Source organism: Rhynchophorus ferrugineus, unplaced genomic scaffold (assembly GCF_030347505.1).
Source record: "Rhynchophorus ferrugineus isolate W39M unplaced genomic scaffold, kcgeb_rfMv2 rfM2, whole genome shotgun sequence".
Lineage (NCBI taxonomy): Eukaryota > Metazoa > Arthropoda > Insecta > Coleoptera > Curculionidae > Rhynchophorus > Rhynchophorus ferrugineus.
This window is the reverse complement of record NW_027472581.1, coordinates 89,937,897-89,956,930: the sequence shown is the minus strand read 5'-3', so window position 1 is coordinate 89,956,930 and position 19,034 is coordinate 89,937,897. Positions and strand designations below refer to the sequence as shown.

At 31.6% G+C, this 19,034-nt stretch overlaps 1 protein-coding gene across 16 annotated transcripts in view; it reads right to left on the bottom strand.

Moving 5' to 3' along the window:
* Positions 1-531: 531 nt before the first annotated feature.
* The window catches only part of mub (poly(rC)-binding protein mub), a 435,856-nt gene continuing 417,353 nt past the window's right edge, over positions 532-19,034 (bottom strand). For 8 of the 16 annotated variants that reach the window (XM_076396887.1, XM_076396893.1, XM_076396888.1 and 5 more), the window contains 2 exons: positions 16,604-16,880; positions 9,225-11,380 (listed from right to left, as the gene is read on the bottom strand). In XM_076396887.1, the coding sequence (XP_076253002.1) occupies positions 11,050-11,380; positions 16,604-16,880 (608 nt within the window). In that variant the 3' untranslated portion in view covers positions 9,225-11,049. Of the gene's footprint in view, positions 5,250-9,224; positions 11,381-16,603; positions 16,881-19,034 lie in introns of those variants that run through there. The other 8 variants (XM_076396900.1, XM_076396902.1, XM_076396899.1 and 5 more) reach the window with 3 other exon arrangements.

The window sequence follows — 19,034 nt, the reverse complement described above, 5'->3', positions numbered from 1 at the left end:
GAAGGCACAAATCAAGTTGAAGATATTATATATGTATTATTATTCTATAATCTCAACCAAAATTATAATATACTACTTCGTTATATCATACTTATTTACGTTGTATACAATTTTTATGTGAATTTTTAAATATATTCCAAATGCTACTGTGACGAAATAATGTAATTACATATATTACGGTATTTGTTTTGCCCCTTTTCAATATAATTGCAAAAAAAATTTAATACCAAAATGGCGGAGGTATTGTCATAAATAATGATGTTTCTGCTTTTTCAGTTAATTAAAATATATCGAAAGCTTATTGCATATTATCCATGTCGAACAATGTTTCTATATATTATAATTTTCTCTGGAACATATTATAACTACTTTACTTTTAATATATTTTAAAAAGTAATTAGTTATTGCAAAATGGTGAAGGTCATTGTTAATTAGATAATCACTCTTACTGTACATTATCCATGTAAAACAACTTTTGTACAACAACAACTCAGGAGTCGAGTACACGTATTGGAAAAAAAAACACAATAATTTTCAATATTCACACTTTATTAAACAAAAACAAATAAAACAGCTTAAATATGAAGTAAATATTCTAGACATTTTGCATATGGAAAGAACAGCAAAGAATGTGCAAAAAATCTAACATTGTTCCATTGCTCTATGCATAATATCATTTTATATCTAAACATTATTTAAATCTACATATTATAAATATTATTTTTATAACACCGTATATGTAATATCATATCAAAATATGTTTTTTAATTATATGGGTTTGTCAAATTGAACACCTCCAAGGGGACGTCTACCAGCTATTTTACCATTGAAACACTCCATTAATACGAGAGATACATATAGATTATTAAAATTGATATGCTTGATATAGCTTTTATATCGTACAAACAAGACAGGAAGTATAATTATTTGGTTGTCGTTTGTAGGCGTTCAACTTACATACCCTTAAATTGATAAGATCTTGTATAAAGGGATGATATGAAAACGAAATATTGAGCAAAAAATTATACAGGTGTGCTTCGCTCACCTATGATAACTGTAGATAAGAAAACAAACCTAAGAGATATGTGGTTAAGATATGGTTTGAAGGTAAAAAGATTAAAAGGTAATTTGTCAAAGAACTACAAGGTAAATAAGTAATAGCGTGCGCCTAAAATCTAAAATACAATATAGTCGTGTTGTGATATCGAAGCAAAAAGCTTTATAAATATAGCATACATACAGATATCTTAATATTCGCTATTCGCGTGTACTAGAATGTAACTACGATTGTAAATTTTAGAAGCTCATCAGATAGTTGAAAAATAAATCATTTACCCTGAAAGTTGGCTGAGTTTTAGGTGTAATAAAAAGGTAAGAAAGTTTTACAGATTATTCGGTCTCGACAACAAGCACATTAATTTCCAATACAACATGTGCATTTAACATATCGGTCATATTCAATCGACCAATAATATATCAAAGCTCTAAACCCAAATTTGTCTTTAGACTAAAACAAAATGAAAAGTGACAGGAATAATTTTCATTAAAAAATATATAAAAGGGAAAAGTGCTATCAATAATACTAAATATATTTAATAATTTCACAATAATAAACAATACTGTTTATTTTCAATGTCAAAATGACATCTTTTTACAGTAACCTACAATATTTTCGCTTATAATTTAATTACGACCCTGTATTCAAAAGGCTATAAAAATGATATTTTTAATGATTGTGTTTTACATTTTAAAATCTTCTGGGATTTGTTCAGGGTACCGAAATGTACTTTTATTTACAATAATTTATTAACTTCACATTTAAGGTGACATTGCAAAAATATTTTGTTTTTAAATCAGTCATTGCGTTTCTTTCTAACACAAATTAAACTGTTAATTGTATTACAGTTGACACAACGTAATATCTAATGTCAGGACACTGTTAGAATGCAAGCATATACGACCAGTTATGCATCCTAATAGTTTGAAGAAAGAAACTATTTTAAACTCGGTTTTATATATTCGAAATAATTAGCTGTCTTAATGAGGGTAAATTTTTTTACAATAGTTTATATAGTAGCCCCTATTTATCCATTGGAATATACCGTGATTTTAATCTATACCAAAGAGATATATATGAAAAATTATTAAGATTCTTCTTTCTTTTATAAAGGTTTCAATATTTGTTGAATAATTTCTATACAATATTACGATATATAAAAAATAAACTTGATCATAAGTGGTCTGTAGCACAATATACATCATGTACTTTGTTTTTTTTTGTACTATACCTAAATAGACAATCACCTATTAAATTTAAGCTTTGGAATTTTTCTTTATTATTGAATTGAATTTTTTTACAATCATCGTATTGAGATACCTTCGATTTAGTCAAAATAAGGTATTCAAATTAAAGAAAAAACCCATAAATTTGCTCTAAGTCCCGCTAGTTCTAGGTTTCAATTGCTACAGACAAGCTAAACTTCTGATTGCCTGACACAACACGACATCTATGAGATAGCCGAACAATTAAGGCCCCTTCTAAAATACTATACCACTACGAGGCGAAGTACATTTAATTATATCTCTTCAAAATATTGTTTATTCTTTTCTCGGGTAATATTCGAATAATGGAAGCTTGAATAATTATGAATTTATTAATTTACTACAAAATTAAATCATCTTATGAACACATGTTTGTTTATTAAATCGATTTTTTGTCGATCGATTCGTAACTATTTGATTAAATAAGATATAAGTAGCCCCATTATTCAAATTAACAGAAGGATTCTTTAGTGTGGAAATATGTAGGTATGCATTTCTTTCTCACTACCTAAACATATTTTATGTGAATCGAGAACACAAAAGTCTTTTATATCAGCCGAGCTTTTGTTTGTTCACTTTAAATAACTCTTTAAATGGTGATTTAAAGGGATTATAAATATAAAGGATTGTCCCTAGTTATAGTCCATGTCATGAAAAACTATCTCGTAATTTTTCTCCGTGTTTATCATTTTGGTATCGATGATAATAAATATGACTCTATTCTTATTTTAAATCCTATGTTACTAAAGAAAAATTTAGAGATTGTTTTTTGTTTTATTTATTTTTTTGCTTTTAATTCGAGTCTAGCCTATTTGACTTATTCAGAATACGCTTTTGAGTTCAAAAGTGTACTAAAAAAAATTCAAAAGTGTTTTCTTTGGTCCACTAAATTATGAAATAAAATTGTCTTTTATATAATACAATATTGGATCAAATCCATCTTTTCTTTTTTTTTTGAGCTAAAAATGACTAGACTTATTTCACATTACGAAGTTTTCAATTAAAGCATTTAAACAATACATGAATTTGAGAATATCACTATTCCTATAATACATTAACAAGTTTACATGTAAATTTGAATCTATAATAACACCGCCTATAGGTATAATATGACATTAAGTCTAAAGAAACTTCCTATGTTACTACATCTACATAGTTGTTCTCCTAATGAAAATATTTAAAAAATAAATAAATAAATAACAGACTTGAGCAGATATACCGAAGCTAAATAAAGGGTTAGCTTGTGGTTATCTGGATTTAAATATATAAATCAGGGTTTATTAAGTGGGCCACTTAAAATCTATGGAATTTGAAGGAACAAAGATCTTTTCGAGAAACAAAAACGTCCTAATCGTTACGAGATTCATGCTTGGTTAGGAACTAACGAAAATAAAATAACCTCAAAGCACTGTGTCACAGCCTCCTGAGAATTGTGGTAATGGCTCACTTAATAACCATTCGAATTCATATAGAAGTGTATCAAACATATTAGTTCAGTACTGTTTCATATTAAAACGATTATTTGACACTGTAATGCAATCACAGCAGAACTACTAGGTTCTAGAATATATTGCAAGAGTATGCAAGGAAGAAATCGCCATTAAGGTGAAGTGAAGTGAGCATTTTAACAAGGTTGTTAATATAAGGAAGAGAAAAATTTGGCACATTTTTTACAGAGGAGAAAGAGAGATAAAAATCACAATTATTTTAATAACAAAATACTTAAAACCACAGCCCGATAATATATATTAAAAATGCAAAGTCGCCTTGCATCACTATTTCTTAATCTCGTAAGCCTTATACGGCTTCACTAGGATCACAAATTGCCCAAATCACTCCAGACATCTTAAGGTTTAATTTAACAATAATTTGTAATATGTTCAATTTCAAAAACCAATAACAAAAATGTTAACAAAACGCTATTGCCTTGTCGATAGTGTTTTAAGATCTAACACCAGTTCCAATATTGGCCTGCAGTCAAATGACAAATTGCAGTTCCTAACATTTAAATAACTAGTTTACTAATTGATGAATTCTTAAGATGAGACTTACCAGTGTATAGCATATATTAAATATATAGTTATTTCCATATAAGATATGTGTCCAAACAACAGCAAACTGCAACTTGTATTTAAATTATAATATAACAATTTTTAGCAAGGCAATAACTTGAAAATATTTCGACTAAAACAACAATCCAACTAATAGTCTAATCACACGTTACTACGTATACGATAAATTCAATAAATATATTAAACTAGAAATACTACACCTACATAAATATCATATATAAAAATTAAAACAAACAAAAAAATATTTGGCTTTGTTCCCAGTACCAATTTTGCTTCTGACAAAATATTGTCTCAGATTTGTCTTAATTTTTTTTTCTTAAGTCTGGTTTAAAGCAACTAGTCTAATATGGCATCATTTGAAATCAACTATTAACTATTTAAAGCTTTAGTAATCTATGTCAAATGACCAACGTAAAAAAATTCGACATATATATATAAGTATATATACTTTTTTTTAATATCTACTAAAATTCTTCATTGAGCAAAATTGTTTTAGAAAAACACGCCCTTACTGCCTTACAAACCAGACTTACAGATGCAGACTTTTCAAATTGAACAAGAGTGGGAAATCCCATACACAAATTTAAATTTTTACGTCCAACGTTATATCTTCTTTGGATATGCAACATTCAATGCACCTGGGCGTCATTGAATATTACATACGTATAAATAACGGTTTTGTCTTCTAATGCGTCATCAGTATTGAAGTAATTTATTATTGCTGTTTTGTGTTGTGTCTGATGCATACGTGATTGGTTGAATCCGTCTCAATGGATCGGGGCTTTCACTATATGATTTGGGGCGATGTAGTGGTACCCTGGTAGCCCCGGCAGCCCTGCTGTTTCCATGGATATTCTAAAGAACAATTAATAGATTAGAATACGATATGTTAAATATTCTGCAAATCTATTTTGAAATGGAATCTGTACGACTGTATTCCTAATTGATTTACGTAAAAAATAAACCGTATGTCGTTGTGTATCAAGTTACAAACACGAATAATTACTTGCTGTGCTTTAGTTAGGTGCTGCTATTGGATTTTAATGGAGTTTTACTTTTGATTTTTTAAAACTGTGTTAATGATTAGGATGAATAATGATGAAAGTGTTATACTGAATGTTTGATTAAATATTATTAATGATTCTTATTTACGCTGCCAGTTCAAATAATTCAGTACCGTTCAAACTAACATTAGAGGAGCAAACTAAAGCACTTAAACATATTTCCTTTTTACGGTAAACAATATGAACGAAAGCTGTATGATAAATATCTAGCCTAAGGCAAAAATTGTACTGCTACTTTAAAAAAATTAAATATAATCTTTCATAGCAATACTGTTAAAGTTATTAAAGAAACAAAAGAAGGTTAATTTTGACATTGACAATATAACAGCTCTTGACATTGACAGATATTTTAACCTTTGTTGGAAGACAACATTATTCTTGAAAAATCTCACGGACTATTTCCACAATAGGTGTATGGATATTGGCGCGATTGAAACTATAACATTACCAGTCCTTTTGGAGACATTTATTAATTTATTTATGATAACCGAAAATTTGTTTATTTGTTGTACTGAATAAAAAAATCATAAAGATACAGTTTCAATAGAATTAAAAAGAAACTAATAGATGATCTATTTTATATATTCAGCACGCATTTTTTTAGGTTCCGGCTAGGTATTTATCACAGAACCTTCGTAAAAAATAGAATAGGACTTAAGGATTTCCTCAATTTGACCCATATAATTATAGAAGCATATTAATTTCAATATTTGTTAAAAGACTTGAACTGGTATTAACTACTTTGCAGATCAAAAACATAATTAACAGTTGAGCGTATACTCAAAAAGGACAGTAAAATAGTGCGCACAAAGTAAATGTCCTACCTATGTTAATAAGGTTTCGAAGGAGAAAAAATTGGACGGTAAAGCTTACCAGGATACAATGTCTTCTTGATCCGGACAGGTTGGGCAGTCTTTTTTTGGCAGTAGGCAATAGGATGTGGACACACAAACAATCGGGGTGGAATTGGTTTTTAGGAGAATAAGTTTCTGTTCTTTGGGGCCCAGATTAATCTAGGCCAAAGCTATATTGTTTTATACATTGAAATTGACAAAAAGTACTAAACAATTTTCCAGCATTTTCTACCTTCACCTTTTATCAATTCATTATAACAATTTAAAAAATATTGAAGTTAAATATTAAAATACATTTACATACAGTGTTCAGAAATAAATTGTATAAACTATAAAAAGGTAATACTTAATATTATTTAACAAAATTTAACTCTTTTGAATACACCTTGTGTATTTTGAAGTACAAAGTATAATTAGGTAGATTGTTAGTTTATAAATAAATCCAATTGATATGTGGATATTCCTGGAGTACATAAATGAAGTAAAACATTAATTCTTCACTCTATATTCCGTAAAACCACTTTTCTGTTTTAAACATACGATGTATGATAAAATATTTATGTAACATACATTATAGGGTTAGTCATATTTCCTAAGGATCAATAGACACTATATAGTATGTTTTAATTTTATTATTCAGTATTAGCCAAATTAAATATTTGAATTGTTTTTTTAACGTGTTGTATGACAAGTACTTAATTTAGGTCAGAGACAGCGCTGCAAATTCTTAAAAAGAGACAGTTTTGGTAAATATAACTTTAAAAAACACTGCCGAAAAATTGATTTTAGAGGTTTTTGTAACTAACTACAGTATTGAAGCTCTTTGTTGTATTGTATACTCTTACCCATAGCGGTATTACAAATTGGGATTATCCCTTATAGTGCACTGAGAACAAATCATTTGTGAGGTGTTCACCTAAAAATAAGTTTGTGGGTTATTGTGACACTACTTTTGTTATTTTCAAAACAATGGATTAAAAACAATTTCGTATTTTAATTTTACAATGCTTCTTGATGGGAAAAAATACCGTTCAGGTGAAGCAATCCACTCAATCAGAAACAACAATAAAACGTTGGTTTGCTGACTTCAAAAGTGGTAAAGACACCGATGATGCAGAACGCAGTGGAGGTCCAAATGAGGTGATAACACCATTAAAAAAATCCACAAAATCGTTTTGAATGATTGAAAAGTGAAGTTGCGTCAGTTAGCTAACATCGTAAAGTTATCAAAAGAATGTATTGGTTTTATATTGCATGAGCATTTGATTATGAGAAAGCTCTGTTCAAAGTGGGTACCGTGTTTATTCACTGATCAAAAACGTAAGGACGTATTGATGATTCTGGGCGGTGTTTGGCGATGTTTAAAGGTAACAAAGAGGAATTTTTGCGTCGATATGTGACAATGGATGAAACGTGAATCCATCATTTCACCCCCGAATCAAACGATCGTCATCTGAATCGACAGCAACAGTTGACAAGTCTGTTTTGAGGCAAAAGATACATCGTTCTACAAAAGTGGTATTGAAATGTTAGAGCGGCACTGGAATGATTGTGTGGCTGCTGATGGATGGAGATTAAGAGCCACACAATTGCTAATCCACTCAATCAGAAACAACAATAAAACGTTGGTTTGCTGACTTCAAAAGTGGTAAAGACACCGATGATGCAGAACGCAGTGGAGGTCCAAATGAGGTGATAACACCATTAAAAAAATCCACAAAATCGTTTTGAATGATTGAAAAGTGAAGTTGCGTCAGTTAGCTAACATCGTAAAGATATCAAAAGAATGTATTGGTTTTATATTGCATGAGCATTTGATTATGAGAAAGCTCTGTTCAAAGTGGGTGCCGTGTTTATTCACTGATCAAAAACAAGGACGTATTGATGATTCTGGGCGGTTTGGCGATATTTAAAGGTAACAAAGAGGAATTTTTGCGTCGATATGTGACAATGGATGAAAAGTGAATCCATCATTTCACTCCCGAATCAAACGATCGTCATCTGAATCGACAGCAACAGTTGACAAGTCTGTTTTGAGGCAAAAGATACATCGTTCTACAAAAGTGGTATTGAAATGTTAGAGCGGCACTGGAATGATTGTGTGGCTGCTGATGGATGGAGATTAAGAGCCACACAATTGCTAATCCACTCAATCAGAAACAACAATAAAACGTTGGTTTGCTGACTTCAAAAGTGGTAAAGACACCGATGATGCAGAACGCAGTGGAGGTCCAAATGAGGTGATAACACCATTAAAAAAATCCACAAAATCGTTTTGAATGATTGAAAAGTGAAGTTGCGTCAGTTAACTAACATCGTAAAGATATCAAAAGAACGTATTGGTTTTATATTGCATGAGCATTTGATTATGAGAAAGCTCTGTTCAAAGTGGGTGCCGTGTTAAGAACAAGAACGTATTGATGATTCTGGGCGATTTGGCGATGTTTAAAGGTAACAAAGAGGAATTTTTGCGTCGATATTTGACAATGGATGAGACGTGAATCCATCATTTCACTCCCGAATCAAACGATCGTCATCTGAATCGACAGCAACAGTTGACAAGGCTATTTTGAGGCAAAAGATACATCGTTCTACAAAAGTAAAATGTTAGAGCGTCACTGGAATGATTGTGCGGCTGCTGATGGATGGAGATTAAGAGCCACACAATTGCCAATTAAAAAAAAACGCGTTTTCTTTGTTACGCCCGGGACTTTTTTTTTCAGATGTTATAAAATCCGCTTAAGTACTTATACAACCTGTTGAGATATAACCAATGTTCCCTAAAAAGAAACGTGCATAACATGCATTTTGGTTGCGTTTATTTCGCACATTTCCTTAATAAATATAGGAATAATATTTGGCTAATACCTGAGAAAATCGTTTTTACTGGAAGTATTAAAAATAAAAGATGGTTATTTGTACACACAATGTATTATGTTTCATTCTAATATTACAATATTCATAAAAATTACTGCATATACTAAATAGTAAAGATACGACTATTCTTGTAATTAAAATTAAATCTAAATTCCAACTTAAATATATAAAAAGTTGATTAATAAAAAAAGCGTATAAGTATATTATGCAATTCTATTGTTGTTTCAAGCCCCATATTATTATGATATGTCAAGCTGCCTACATTTTCAGGCAAAGTAGAAAACATAAAAGAAATCAATGGGTAGTTATGAGAATTTACATAACACAATTGATTTGAATAGGCAATCCGACAAAAATCGAATAATAATAACATTAAAAATAAAAAAGAACCTTCGCGAACAACTAAACAACAAACTTATAAAGGCTGAAAATAAAAAGTTACGTTTCTACCGTTAAACTGTATGATTGGTTTAATGACTACACTTTTATATCAAATGATTTAGATGAACAATATAAGGGACATCTAGTTTTATATGTGGATGTAAAAAGGTTAAGTGGCAATTTGTACCCTGTAATCTCAGCTTACATCTAAATATGTTAAATAGAACAATGAAATATTTACATTATATATTTTTTCGCTACTATATCTTTAATCATACCAATAATACAGTTTCTTTTAATTTAATGCAAAACAAATTTAATGTAGACACTGATTGGTAGGTGCTAAATTGTACAATAGCGATAAACTTATCAAAGATGACAAGATCGGTGATTATTACGTCATATCTAAATCTATGTAGTAATTAAAAAAAAAGAGCAAACAGTAATCATTACCGCTTAATAATAAATCACTTTTGAAAAGTTTATCTGATGGAATACATTTTTAAACAACTCGTTATTGACTTTATATTTTTCTCTGTGTGTGTAACAAAGCGTGCCTTGACGGAACGGAAAAAATTGACAAACGTTTAGTACCTAATGAGCAAACGGTATTAGTTCTTATTTTACTGGATTCTAACGTGTTATGTATTTACAAAATTTCGATTAGAAAACTTAGTTTATTAAAACTAACATATGTACGACCTATAATTATAAAAAGAAAAAGTAAATAAACCTAGCTCTAGATGTTGAAGTCTATGAACTTTCACTAAACATTCAGTCAAAACAGATCATCTTTGGTTTTGTCCAATATCTATCCATCTAAGCGCCGATATTTTCGAAAAAAGAAACGTACCCTCCCCTCTGAAATTTCGTTCACGTGTAACTAGTTGGCTTATGTCATTTTTTATTATCACTCCACAAAAGCTTATACAATACATTAGCACTAAAGGCACTAAAATTATTTTTCTATATTAAATACGGAGTGAAGCAACGAGCCATCGTCATATTAAGGTTATATATTATTACTAAAACGTAATATAGAAATAAAGGGATACAAAATTCAGGATATAGTTAAACGTAAATCAATATAAGCGTTTAAATTAAAAATATGGAAAAGGTTTTTTGACCAGGGCGACTAGAAAAAAGGCGTTTCACACAACTAGGGTCGAATAACGCGGGGTAGAACTAAATCGAATAAAATAATCGGAAATATTTGATTGGCTCGTATATCACTCGTTCAGTATTAATTATGAACTAACTTGTAATATAGTATTGGTAATCGATACCAATAAAATACATAAAATATTCAACGCTACTGAATAGCGAACACTGATACATATCTCTATAAGAAATGGCCCCAGTACATCATTATTTAATTTTTTGTTAGCAAAGACGTATCTTGAACTACAGAATCGTTGAAAATATAAAGTCAACATGAGTCTTTCTATGTTAAAACTCGTTAAACAAGCGCAAAAATATCTAGTAAGGATTAAATTTGCTCCTCTCGTTCTTCAGCTTGTTCCCCTGCTCGTTCGACCTGCCGTAATTAGACGACGACTTGTGAGCCCTGTGCACCCCGGTGGTTTGTATGGGCGCTGTGGTCGATCCAGTTCCAGCACCTAACAGTTCCGTGAGTCCGCCCAATGCGCTCAGGCTCGTGAGGGCATTGAGCGCTCCCGGCTTGGCTAGGAGCTGGGCAAGTGGGATGGCGCTGGCCAATGGGGAAGTAGCGGCGGTTGTGGATGTGGAGTTGGAGCCGCTTGCGGTCGGGGAACCTTGGGATTCTAGGTTGGCCTTCTGCAGCTCGACGCTGTGGGGAGATAAAGGGTTATTAGGGTAGGTGGGTGAACGTAGGGGTATATAAACAAGGAGTTTTGTGGTCGTTTACTACATATTTTCTTTACTACAAGTTTTATATAGCAGACAATTAATTGACCATTCGATAACTGAGATATCGATTTCGTTATAACAGGTCAATTGAAAAGTCCCCGCTCTACCATAGTAAAACACATTTGCTTGGCAAAATTACTTTTTTTTATTCAACAGAATTCTGTTCAAGGGTGATATACTAATTATAGCAACCCTCCAACTTTTTGATACCATTTTTGTAGTACAATTTGTCCTTGGCTTCAAAATAGACTTCAGCTTCGGCGATCACCTCTTCATTTAACGAAAATTTCTTCCCAGCGAGCATTATTTTGAGATCTGATAACAGAAAATAGTCGCTGGGGCCAGATCTGGAGAATACGGTGGACGAGGAAGCAATTCGAAGCCCAATTCATGGATTTTGCCATCGTTTTCACTGACTTGTGACACGGTGCCTTCCTTTTTTAAGGTGGTCAGTGAAAATTATTCCATGCGTATCCCAAAATACAGACGTCATAAACTTGCCAGTCGACTGTTGCGTTTTCCCACGCTTTGGAGCGGTTTTATGGTGTGCAGTCCACTCCGATGACTGTAAATTGGACTTCCGAGTGAAATGATGGAGCCATGTTTCATCCATTGTTACATATCAACGCAAAAATTCGGGTTTATTACGCTTGATCATCTTTAACACTGTTCCGAATCATGAACTCGTCGTTGTCTTTTGTCAAAAGTGAGCTCGCGAGGCATCCACTTTGCACAGAGCTTTCTCATACCCAAATATTCGTGAACGATATGATGTACACGTTCAGTTGATATCTTTAGAGTGTCTGCCATTTCATTCAATTTCAATTTAAGGTCATTCAAAATCATGTTGTGGATTTTTATAATGTTTTCGTCGGTAACAACCTCTTTTGGCCATCTACTGCGTTCACTGTCTTCGGTGGTCATTTCACCACGTCTAAACTTAGCATACCAATCCTTGATGGTTGATTGTCCTCGGGCAGTGTCTGAAAACTCGGCATCAAGCCATGTTTTTGCTTCAACTGTATCTTTTCCCTTCTTTTTATCAGTTTTTTTCACAACAAAAGTTGCTTCGCTCAAAATGCTATAATTTACAAATTAATGATCCAACAGCTGGCAAATTGATACACGCGTCTTTTGAGGGTTAGGGCTAACTAACAAACATATGGATTTAATTATAATAGCGCCATCTATGTGTCAAGCCGGGAACTTTTCAAATGACCTGTTACTTGGTATCATGGCAATGTTTCGACGTGAACTAATTATTATTTAACGTTGAAAATTGACATTTCAAAGAAATACTGGTAAAATAAAAAGGTTTTCTTTAGACAATTACATTTTGAACTGTCGAAAAAATACATTGGACCGAAGGATTCCATTTAGCATCATAGCAATGCTTCTATTTATATCATATTCGTAAATGACACCTTGAAAATGCAAAAACAAAATTATAGTAAATATTTTTTTAGGTATCCGAGAGTTTCGGTGCTGTAAAGACCATAAGGCTGACAAAATATTACAGCACGAGTAAAAAATATTTCATTTAATTGTCAAAATTTCCACATTTGGTGTTCAAAGAATGTACACACAACACTGTAGATTTAGGATTCTAAAATAAAATATGATAACGGAGTTCTTTCTATTTCAATGGATGATATTGCTAGGATCGATACGTGGTTAACAAGGTGATGCCACAAAAAATACAGCTCATTAAAAATTATCTTCTGCCGGTAATCAGAATCGTCAAATGTCTACAAAATTCTTCAAAACATTAGTGCTAATAAGTTGCTTCTGCACATTGCTTGTTTTGATACATTTCAAATCGTTGCTTAATATTTGTGATTACTCTAATAGAAATAGCCGAAGTCTAAAATGTAAATGTAAATATAATGTAATATGTAAATATAATAAAACAAATCTAACCTACAAACTATTGTGACTGTCGTTTAAGCTTTTCGATGATATATGCATTAAATGTAACAATGTTAGAACAAATTATATCTGAACGCTAAAATGAACTACAACTAAGTTGATGCGGCAACACTGTGACGTTTTAACGATATAAATTTAGATGATATGAGTTTACTGTTTTATTGAACGGGCTATGGATTATTTCCATATACTTATACAAAATTCTGGTGGTATAGATAGTTATTATAATTCAAAAGTATAAGATTTCGTATATATAAGACAATTGTGTGAATAATCTCTAGTTCTTCATCATAAAACATATAAAACATTATAATCGATAATTCGATTATTTTCCAAATTAGAATTTATAATAGATATCTAAGACTCAATAAGTGACATTAACATACGTACGTTATGCAAAACTTAATACATAAAGGGAATATATTATATTACTTAAATCAATTATTGAACTATGATGAACACTAATATACGCAAATATATTATATACAGTTATTTTTAGAGTTACAGAACTTCAAAATATTTTTCTTTTTTTACAGGTAATATTATGACATTTATATGTGTCTTGACATTTATTTCATTATAAAAATACGATATCTAAAACGAAATATGGAGGAGCATGTAACCAAATCGGTCTATAAAATTCTATCCTAATTCCATTTGTGTCGGCACTGTTCGAAAAGTCAAAATAAACGAAAACTTAAATTTGGCGCGGCAACGTTGTATTATAAATTTGACGTGCATTGGCTGTTTTACTGGAAGGACTATATTTATCTAACTTAATATACTAATGTTATGCAACCGTTAATACCACAAAACGATTATGCCCATTGTATCATAAAACAGTCACATTTTTCAATGCGAAATGATATATCATGTTGCTGTTGATTAACTTCCTTCCATATTAATTGACTTCTCTCGTACTATACTTATCGACTGATTGAAAATCTGTTTTGGGTTTTTATTTTTCTGTTGTATGACATTACTTTTGTTAATATTTATTTGAGGTTAACTCTTACGTTTTTAATTCTTATCTAAACTGACAATTATAAAATGTCAATGTATTTAAAGCGATAACATAATATCTAATTAATGAACAATGTGTGTATTTTTATCCAACATATCTAGAATAATGATATTAACACATTATGTCATTTTAAAGTAGAAAGATACAGTGTAAAGCGTTATCACTTGAAGCTAAGTTGTAATAAAAACTGACCACAAAACAATCGAAATTAACCGTAAGAGGGCAGGGGACTTTCGTAATTAGAACAGACTAGGCTAGGAGTAACTAAAAAATATGATTTCAAAAACAATAGATTGTGTAGCGAGGGGCAAGGATCAGATGATGTGTTATTGAAAGATAAAGCCGGGAACGTGACATTATTGAGAGGCGTTTAGTTTTTGGATTGTAGGATAAACGGGTTGTTCTATATGATGACCGATACTTTAAAATTTACGAATGGAATGATTTTGTCTTTGCCAAAGCAGCGTTTGTTGATTTTTCTCGAGTATTCTCGAACACATCATTTGATACAGACTCTTAGATCTCACTATAGTATTAATATATCCTAACCGGGTTGATGATCGCCTGTGTTTGCAGATATTGCTATTGCTATCTCAAAAACAACAGCAATACAAGGTCAGAGACAGCGGCTGGTTATGGGCATTCATTCGAAACCAGCTTGACATTTGAAAGCGATGCGTTGTTTACAGAGGAGGGTTGTGGTTAAGAAGAATTTCTTAGGTTAATTTTAAGGTTACAAAAGTTTGGTAATATCATTATTTATTATTTAATGCAGAAAATTAGCAGCAGTATATGAAAATAAAACAAATTTGAAATAAATTATGAAAATAAAATATACAATGTAAAAACTCACAAATTTAGAATAGTTATAAAATACTGTAAGATTTCTGCTGATAGATATGTTTCTGGTTGTCTAGAGTATATGATAAAGAATACTCTGTGTAAGCATGTGCTTTTAGAATATATGAGCGAGGAGAGAATGAGCACTAATTCTTTTGTAGAATATAAGGTATATTTGCAGTAGATAAGGAAGAAATTTCAAGAAAAATATATACATGGAGTAGCGGAAGAAGCAAATGAGGACAACGATCTTGGTAATAGGATATACAATATATATAACATTTTCAAATCATATTCTCGAAACGAAATACTGAAGAACACTGAGGCAATGCTTCAGAGATTTCAACAAAAAAGTAACTTAAAACGAAAACGTAAGATGGAAACATAGTAATAATTTCCAACAATCAAATGTAGAAAGGTTGTACCAAATGTATATTTATATGTATGTTTTACCAAAAGCTCAATATATCACCTCATTGTTTTTCTCACTTAAAGGATGTAACATCAGGACAATTAATGAAAACTTAAGTTGGATTAGATCTACAGGGAAATCACCACAAATTGAAAAAAAGGGCCAAGAACTTTACCTCATAGATGGCGCGGAAAAGAGTTCATTGTAAATGTAATAAGAATATAAATACAACCCAACATATTGTCCATCGGTATTTGGGTACAGTTTTCACCTTTTATAAAAAATGTGTTACAATATAAATACTATGTCAGTATAAATTGCAATTATTCTAATTTTTGTTTTAATATTATATGTGTCTGTTTAATTGTGCCTTACTTGATTTTTTTTTGTTTATTTTGATTCTCTTATTGCAATAAAATTTATTATATGATATGTAATTTAAATTTTTCTGCATTTTTTTTGCACTTTCTGTTAATTACATTTTATAATTACACTATCCTAAAAATTTTTGACATTGTATTTAAACATAATCTTTTGAAATAGTTGCAAAATCAAAAAGTTATATGTATAAAGGTGCTACAAAATTAGAATAATTTACTAATAATCTCACTTTATACACTTATTTTCGTTTAGTTTGCTGCTAATCTTTAGTATTAAATAATAAATAATTATACTACCTCAATAAACTTTTGTTAAACATTAAATTAACCTAAAAATACCTTCCAATCATAATTCTTGTCTGTAAACAACAACGCGTCGCTGTGAAATTTGACAAGCAGGTTTCGAATGAAGTTATAGATGCAGGTTACAAAACGATCAACTGCTCTTGGATCGCATGTGATTTCGAAGATAGCAATAGACTTCTAGGTTAAAACATGCACGCGAGAAGTTTTGTATAGAAGCTTCGAATCGAACAAGTGAAGGTCGCCGACACTTACCTCATATTGATCAAATACTGAGCCAGAGCGACCGCGTCCGGGTTTCCAGAGATGGTGATGGTCCTATCGGAAGAACCGCTCTCGCGGTCGTCGCAATTCGATATGCGAATCATGGCGCCGGATATCTGCCGGATTTCCGCTATCTTGGTGCCTCCCTTCCCGATGATGCAGCCGATGAGCTCGTTTGGCACTGTCATCTCATGCGTTTGCTGGTTGGAGTTTTGTTGGTTCCGGGAATTTGACGTTCGCAGTTGTGAACCGGCTAATGCAGCAAGCGCTGAAAGAATAGTATTCTTAAAACTGCCAAGTACGGTGAAAATATTGGGTAGGTGGGTGGAAAAGTAATCCGTGTTTTTTAAATTGCATTGTTATGGACGAACTACATAACGACATATTCAAGACGCACAAATAAGTTTTAAGGACTTTAAAAGCTTCAACTGAATAAAAGAAAAAAAATATGTAAGATTTGGCAATTAATATAATATAGTATATAATATACGGCAATATGATTTGGTAATTAATACTCAATATAATTCTTGTTAATTTAATTGAGTGAATAACCTCTAGTTTTTCATCACAAAACATTTCATAACCGATAATTCGATTATTACTTACCAAATTAAACGTTAGGCCAGTTAGGTTATGCAACACTTAATGCATAAAGGGGATATATACATTATATTACTTAAATCAATTATTGAATATACCAAATATGACGAACACTAATAACAGGTCAATTCAAAAGTCCCCGGCCTACCATAATAAAACACATTTATTGAACATAATTCCCTGCAAGGGTGATACACTGATCATAGCGACCTTCCAACTTTTCGATGCCGCTTTTGTAGTACGATTTGTCCTTTGCTTCAAAATAGGCCTCAGTTTCGGCGATCAACTCTTCATTCGACGAAAATCTCTTCCCAGCGAGCATTCTTTTGAGATTTGAGAATTTGAAATTGAAAAAATCGCTGGGGGCCAGATCTGAAGACACGGTGGATGAGGAAGCAGCCAGCCGATTGTTGCGTTTTCTCACGCTTTGGAGCGGGTTCATCGTGTGCAGTCCACTCGGACGACTGTCGATTGGACTTCGGAGTGAAATGATGGAGCCATGTATCATCCATTGTCACATATCGACGCAAAAACTCGGGTTTAATACGCTTGATCATCTTCAAACACTGCTCCAAATCATCAACTCGTCGTTGTTTGTGGTCAAAAGTGAGCTCGCGCGGCACCCACTTTGCCCAGAGATTTCTCATACCCAAATATTCGTCAATGATGTGATGTACACGTTCAGTTGATATCTTTATGAGTCTCTGCTATTTCATTCAGTTTCAATTTACGGTCATTCAAAATCATTTTGTCGATTTTTAAAATGTTTTCGTCGGTAAAAACCTCATTTGGGGTCCACTGCGTTCACCATCTTCGGTGCTCATTTCACCACGTCTAAATTTAGCATACCAATCCGTGATGGTTCATTTTCCTGGGGCAGTATCCGGAAACTCGGCATCAAGTCAAGTTTTTGCTTCAACTGTATTTTTGCCCTTCAAAAAGCAATATTTTATCAACACGCGAAATTCCTTTTTATCCATTTTTTTAATATAACAAAAGTTGCTTCACTCAAAATGCTATAATTCACAAACTAATGATCCGACAGTCGTTAAATTTATATACGCATCATTTGAGGATTAGGGCTAACTAAAAAACATATGGATTTAATTCTAGTAGCGCCATCTATGTGTCAGGCCGGGGACTTTTCAACTGACCTGTTATACGCAAATATATTATATAGAGTTGTAAAACTCACAAATACTTTTATTATTGTAAAATACAATGATTTCTTGGGCAAAAACGTAACATTAGTTAATTATTTTTTATTGTCATGGCTGAAGAATATGAACTAATAAAACGGCATCCTCCTTAAGATATTAAAAGCGTTGGATATTACGAACTGAAACTTTTCTGTATATTTTAATCTTTAGGAAACCAATATGGAATTTTCTATTTTTTGGAACTTTCCATATTTTGAATAAGAATTGAGTTGAGAAAACGTGGATTACCTTTTCAGACATCTATTACATTACTAGTACAATAAGTACATGTACTATATCCATAACATTATTTAATTGTTAATACGCTATTATTATTCCTAACTTACAAAAGATATTTTAAAGTTTGCAACTGACAATTGGCTAATAAATTACGAATAATAATAATAGCAAATATACTTAACAGTTAGTAAACCACTGTTATCATTATAAACTATACAGAAATATCATTAGCATAATTTGTTTTATCACAAAATATGAAATTAGCATAGAATAAATTTGAATTTTTCAAGGAAACAGCCTGTTACTACGCTGATATAGTACATGTTTAACATATTTCATAGGCCGTTTAATAAGTTTTGTCGATATATAAGAGATTAGATTAT